Source organism: Ruditapes philippinarum, unplaced genomic scaffold (assembly GCF_026571515.1).
Source record: "Ruditapes philippinarum isolate M1 unplaced genomic scaffold, ASM2657151v2 ctg2966_1_1_1_1, whole genome shotgun sequence".
Lineage (NCBI taxonomy): Eukaryota > Metazoa > Mollusca > Bivalvia > Venerida > Veneridae > Ruditapes > Ruditapes philippinarum.
In genome coordinates, this window is record NW_026859652.1 from 1 (window position 1) to 7,122 (window position 7,122).

At 31.1% G+C, this 7,122-nt stretch overlaps 1 protein-coding gene across 1 annotated transcript; it reads left to right on the plus strand.

The window, feature by feature from the left end:
* Positions 1 to 2,294: 2,294 nt before the first annotated feature.
* On the plus strand, positions 2,295 to 6,904 carry LOC132757395 (complex III assembly factor LYRM7-like; the record flags this gene model as incomplete). Its single annotated transcript, XM_060748667.1, is given in 4 exon segments — positions 2,295 to 2,367; positions 3,286 to 3,356; positions 4,547 to 4,631; positions 6,739 to 6,904. Coding segments are annotated over 4 exon segments (339 nt in total), but the record flags the coding sequence as incomplete, so codon positions are not given.
* Positions 6,905 to 7,122: the final 218 nt, after the last annotated feature.

The window sequence follows — 7,122 nt, forward strand, 5'->3', positions numbered from 1 at the left end:
GCCACTGTCACTCTGAGTACTTAATTCTCTTTTGTAAATGACAACAATAATTTTAGCTACAATGCCAGTAACTTCTGAAAGCATGTTGATAACGGTACAAGTCAACCCGGCCCCAGGTCAACCCGGCCCCAAGTCAGCCCGCCCCCAAATTGGTCAACCCGGCCCCAAACTGGTCAACCCGGCCCCAAACTAATGTTATTTCTGGTCAACCCGGCCCCATTTTATTTTATTTATTTTCCTTTAAAATGTAAACACTTATCAAGAAATAAAATAAAAATTAACAACAAAAACAAAAGTTCAACGATGATATCTTTTATTTTTTATTTTATATAAAAACTATCAATATAAACAAACAATTTCTTTCACCAGCTGACTATCTTGAAGACCACGTCCAATGACCTGAAATGAAAGTAGCATTTGCGCAACAAAGTATAATATTTTATTATCATCTTGGTGATAACATAAATAACTATAAAATCGGCGATGGTTTGTTCCTTCTTAAACAATAAATAAGATTTTTTAAACATTAATCGAAATTCTATGCATTTCTTCCTAATTATCGCATTAACACTCAAGAAACCATCTTTAATCGAATAAAGACATGTAAGATACTACCAACTTACATTTGTATTTAAAGGATTTGTTTTCACAGTTGTTATACTATTTTTGTTAATTGATTGCTTTAAACTGTTTGATTATCACATCTGAATTAATGTTGATGTACATATAATTGTTGATGTTATATAATAATTCATTATCACTAGTGCGTATTAAAGACTTAATCGGCGCAATTAAATTTACCGACACTTTTATGCAAGTTCATGTTTTTTTTACTATTGTTATATACATGTAGTTAATAATCTTCAATTAATAATAAATCAATATTATTCCATCATACAACAAAATGACTTTTTTCTTTGAAAAATATATATTTTGGGGCCGGAATGACCAATTTTGGGGCCGCACTGACCAATTTTGGGGCCACATTGACCAAATAAAAATACTGTGGGGCGGGAATGACCAATTTTGGGGCCGGGTTGACCAATTTTGAGGCCGGGTTGACTTGGGGCCGGGTTGACTGTAATTCGTCGATAATGCATTGGCATATGCTACACAATGACTTCTAATTAACTACAACTTGTAGTTGTACTGTATTTAATATTTAAAAAGGTAATTAAATTATCTTTGATTCCATCTTTCTATCTATCTATCTTCCATTAATGTCAAACACCTTGCGTGCACATTGACCTTTTGGAAAACCTAGCTAAACAACGTTTTCCGGTATGTTACGGATACATAACACTAGTATGTGATATTTCCATTTTTCTATCATTATTAAATTAATTTTCATTGTTTATGGTGAAAAAACTTGATGTGTTTGAATATTATTAATGTTCCTGTAATATCTATCGCAAATTTTCCCAAAAAAAGTTATGGATAATTAAAATCTGTAAAATTAAAACAGTCGTAGCATCTGCCATAATAGATCAAGATATTTTCTGCAGAAACTTATGTACTATTTACTTTATTTTTTGTATTGAATTATTCATACAGTGATATTTAATTACTTTCTTACAAAGTAATAATTGTTTTATTACACGTTAATCCAAAAAAATGACAAAAACATACAGATTGTTACTACACACCCTTTTGGTGAATTCCCCAGAGCTCTGGAAAAACGACGTTTAGCTAGGTTTTCGATTTTGTGAATAGACATGACTCCTGACTTCAGAGACAGCTATGAGATACAAGGGAATCTTGAAACCAGTCCCTAGCTCTTATTGAATACCCCTAGGTTCTTTTACATGCCTAATGTATAGCACTGATACATGCAAGGATTATCTTGTTTTTTTACTAGTACACATCTATGTAGGTGGGAACTGGTTGAAACACTGAAAGTGTCTCTAATAAATTGCAAGGGTGTTACCCAGTTAGAAATGTATTTGTGCTTTTTCTGTCATTCTTTGGAAATAAACCTTATATGAATCAGAAATTCTTGACATCTTATTGATACTCAAGGAATTTGAAAGAAATTAAGTTAGTAAGTTTAATTGTACACCTTACATATAGAATCTCTAGTCTGAAATTCTTGACATCTAATTGATTCAAAGGAATTTGGATAAAATGCAGATCAAAATTTGTAAATGTGTCTGACTCTCAGAATCTTATCATAAAATCAAATTATTCTAAATGCTCCAAAGTTTCTGACTTGTTATATTTTCTATTCATTATTTATTAGATTAACATGCATTTTGTATTGATATAAATTTGTGAACTTATAAATTGTATTTCAGGTACTTTCAATATTCAAGCAACTACACAAAACAAGAAAATCAGTGTTCAAAGGAGACACTTACGCTCTTGGAGGTACATTTAAACATTTCAATAGCTTTGATATAATTTTATCATTCATATAGTTTTATTGCTTATTATATGTAATTACTACATAACCAACCATTGTAACTACATGTAGTATTGGATTTTCTGCTCGGAATTAATATAACAGGACATTTTTAGCAACTACAGACCAAATATAAAGCAGTCTCATGATGGTATCCAATTTACAGCTGACAGACCAATAAGTTAAGTGTTTATCATCTATTTATGAAGTAACTAGTATGGTATACGGCTTGACAGCCTGCCCAGGAGTGGGGTGGTGGCTGAACTGTGCTCTGATGAATACATAATTGCTCACTGCTGCGATTCTGAGGATAAACTATCACCACTACACCAATGATTATTTATTGATTAAATATGCAATTAATGAAATTATAAAATTATCATTATATATAATTTCTTCAAAATATCTTTCTTGGTAGGATATGAGGGTATTGTCTACTTAAATTTTTGATGTATTTTTATTTAAGTTACACCTTGATTACTTTTCACTTTCTTGGAAAAAAGGTTACGGCCATGGCCTACACAGACTATAGGAAGCTGAGACACTTTCTTTTTGAATATATAGGTGATAGTACATATTCAAATTGTATTTCATTCTTCTTCTTTTTTTCACCACGTTTTGAAATCCATCAGCACTACCATTATAAAAGACTTGCATGTGGAATATTTAGAACTATCCCTGATGAATTTTAAGGATTATTAGTTATGACATTTTGACACTTAAAGGAATAACCTCAGTATAGTTCTCTGGACATCTACTACTGTTGTGGCTTAGTTTGTAGAAATATAAGATAACACATGTTTGAAGTTGAAAATTGGGCATTTATTACCAAAAATGCCAGAAAATATGTTTTATATCAGTTGCAAATCTATTTTAAATCGCAGTTGTGAGGGAGAAAATCAATGAAGAATTCAGAAACAATAAAGATGTTAATGACTCTCAGAAAATTGAAGAGGTAAGTTCTAACCCTTAAATTAAGCTAAATTTGTGTAATGACTTTATCCTGCTTTTGATTTGGAACAGTCCATTCATAATTTAAGGGGTTTCATTTTTCAAATTTTAAAAATTGAGCTACCAACAGTACAGGGCCTTTAAAGACTGCACATGTGTTCAGGCTGGCCCTGGCACTCTAATAAAAAGTTGGTGGCAGGGGTTCATCAGTAGGCTTATATATCTTAAAGTTCACTTACACTCAAATCTTTATCACTGTGAAGCTGGTGCTAGGGGGTGTGGACAGTAGTTTGCACTTGACAGTAACGTCCATGAACAGGCTCAATCAAACCGAGCCTGCAACATTTTCAATTTTGCCGTGTTGGGCTTTCTTTAGGGGTTCTTATTTTCTCTTTTTCATTCTGCAGCTCTACTAACTTTGTTACAAGTTGCTTTTGCATTTCACTCCTGGCATTGATCTGCAAAATTACATCTGACTTTTTTACTTCCTGCAGGATTTATTGCTCCTTTTTACCACTGATAACACTCATTGGTAATTTGTACTGCATTCTATTAGAACTGGGTCTTAATTAATACAAATTTATTTTAGTTTGATTGTGCTTGAAGCTATATTAGTTTATTAAAACATTCTCAAATTGTTCCTGGAAACAACCAGTTCTAATTAAGCAATGAATGTAAAGTTTCTTGCTCAAGGAAACAACGGCTTGCCCCTGACAGGGTTTGAACTCACTGGGACTTACGAACCCAGGTTAGAACAATAGAAAGAAAAATAGCTTTTAACAGTTTATTCATATATGTATTAGGCCTTTTTGTTTAACATTTTGGGAATGCCACACCAACATGATTGGAATTGAGAGTATAGCATATAAATAAAAATCAAATGCAATGAATAGCTTATTTATAGTCTTAACATTTAATATTTTCTTGTATAAGTTTTTACAAGGGATTTTCCTTTTGAACAATATATTTTTTAAAGGAATGTCAACAACCAGATTTAATGCAGACTGTTGAATATCAATTTTTTTTACTTATCATGTTTTTGGCTTAGGGAATGTCCCAGTTCGCCGGTAGTAACTACACAAGAAAAAAATTACCAGTTTTTAAAATACAATATTATATACATGCATATACCATTTCCATGTATTGTTTGCAATCTCTGTTATATTAAAAAAAAATTATATCTCTTTTCAACAGTTACTGACTGTAGCAAAGGATGCTGAAATAGCAGTTAGAACTAACATAGTTCAAATGGAGTATAACAATGATACTGGAAATTACAGTAAGTCTTACTCTTTTTCTTTTGATCATCTTAACATGTGTATTTTTAGTTATATTTCAAGACTATTATTATAAGTAAAGTTTTCTAATAGATTGCTTTTGCACTTGTACATTTATACATTAATTAAAGGGACTCCACTGAGGTTTTTTGACATGATGGCACTGAAAATATTTTTTCCAGATAAATGTACCATTTGATGTAGGTTTAGACCACTAATTTTTGTGCAAAATTTCAGATCATTTGCACACTTTGTTTTTCCAGAATAACTATTCAACTTGTAAAAAATGACCCAAAATAAAAAGCATTTAAACACTTTTTACTCAAATCGGGCTAAGAGAAGCATAAAAATATGATTTTCAATTTATTTCAAAGTATATTTCTTAACTATCTTTGCATATATTTCTGTTTAAAGTGCCCCAGCTCATTTCAGTACGAAATTCAAATGTTATGTTTTTAGGCTTTTAAACTTTAGTGGAGTCCCTTTAATATATAAAAGAAGAGCTATTCTACACACTAGGTCATGGTCATTGTTCTATAATTATATACAAATGCACATTTGAGTTTTATTGCCAACTGTGAGAAGTATAAGCTTATTGCTATATTAGGATTTAAATTGCTGTCACAAACTTCACAGGAATGTCAATGATTGTAAAGTGAAATTCAACAAGCTATTTTGAATGGTTCCAGTCCGATGCCCAAAGGACCTTGAAAAAAAAATTAAAGATAAAATTTTGAAATTCTTTACCATACCTACATTGCCAAGAGCTGAGATATTTGGTATGTGGCATGATGTTGCAGTTCTACAAAATATAAACTTAATGCGGATTGCCCTTGGCATCATAAGTAGCCCTTTGCTATCAATACCATCAATACCCAGACTACATTTGTACATTATCATCATGTTATAGAATAATGAATAATATAAGAAAACATTTAAATATTTTTACCTGAATCTGTGTGGACTATAAGTTTCCGGGCATGTTACAATGCCCAGAAGACAAAGTTGTCAACAAAGATTATCTTATACTTTCCCCTTTGGTCAAATTTTGCCAAGCAGTTTTAATTATTCTTATATTAATTTGAACAGAACTCTTTAATACTTTAAAAAAAATTTCATACTCAAAAACTAAATTGCCCAGAGCTGAGATGATTGGTGTGTATCAATATTTTGTGGTTCTTTACCAAATTTATTTCAATTATGCCCTGGGATGTCTTTTGTTTTATATGGACTCCGTAAGGAAAAACGTTTTAATTATTAGCTTGTCTGTGTTTCGAAGAAAATGTCGAGCTATTATGATTGCTGTGATCATCATTGTGGTCTTCATTGTCATCATGCAAAAACTTTAGTGTAGTTCATAACTCAAACAATTTTTAAGGTATTAATATAAAACTTGGAATTCTTGTTTACATGACTTGGCACGGTAATTTGAAAAGGGGCGTCATTCTGAAAGTTATATTTTTGGAGTAATGCCCCTTTTTAACATAGAATTTTTGAACAGATGAGTGTTAACACTCATGCCGTGTTCTTGTTTTGTTCTTATTCTTGGCATACATGGCATATTAGAGCCTAGATAATTTATCTGTAGTATTTCCTTAAGGGCCACCACACAAACTTAACCTTTATACACTTATAAATACACTTTTACAAAATAATGACCAAAAAAATAGAATTCATGTGAACGATCATGGAAGCTCTTGTAAGTTAAAGCTGCATGCCTCCAGATGAGCTAAAATATTTCAAGAAAATAAAACTTGAGTAAAAAGTACTGAGATTTTGAGAAAAGTAAAAAAATTCAAGATATATGTAATGATTTCTATGTTATGAGCGATTTATGACCGATTTTGCATTATTTTCCCCCATATTTCTACTGCGTTACTAAAGCAGTAAGGGCTACTATTTGCATATTTTGACCTCTTTTTTGGTCATTTACATGGGTTGTTTATGCTGATTGCAATGTTAAAATATTTTCTTTGTTGACTTCACAATATTTTACTTTTTTAATACATTTTCAAAATTTTCATGAAAATAAACATGAAACTCGAGCCGTGCTGCTTTAAACTTTAAAGGCTTAGTTTTTTATAATTTGGATATTGTATATATTTTCAGAGGCACACATCACTAAAGATACTGAAATGTTTGACAATAAAGAATTTGATCCTAATGCCCAGATTCCAAGGAGACCTGGTAGACCAAAATGTGATGACAAAGTGTCATGATTTTAATGAAATTTCTTGTAAATAAATTCTTTAATATTAAATGTTAGTTGCCTAAATTTTTACTTATCCTTCCTTTACACAATATTCTGATGTTTACTGAAGTAACACTGATATAGTTAAGATAATTTTTGAAGACTTTCAAGCACTTATATTTAATCAAATCCCATGGGTGAGCATATAAGATGATAGAACTTATAGAGCTTTTGTACATGAATGAAAAAAATAAAAAATTCTACAAAACGACAATATTTCTTCAAATTTATATGTTAGGCCA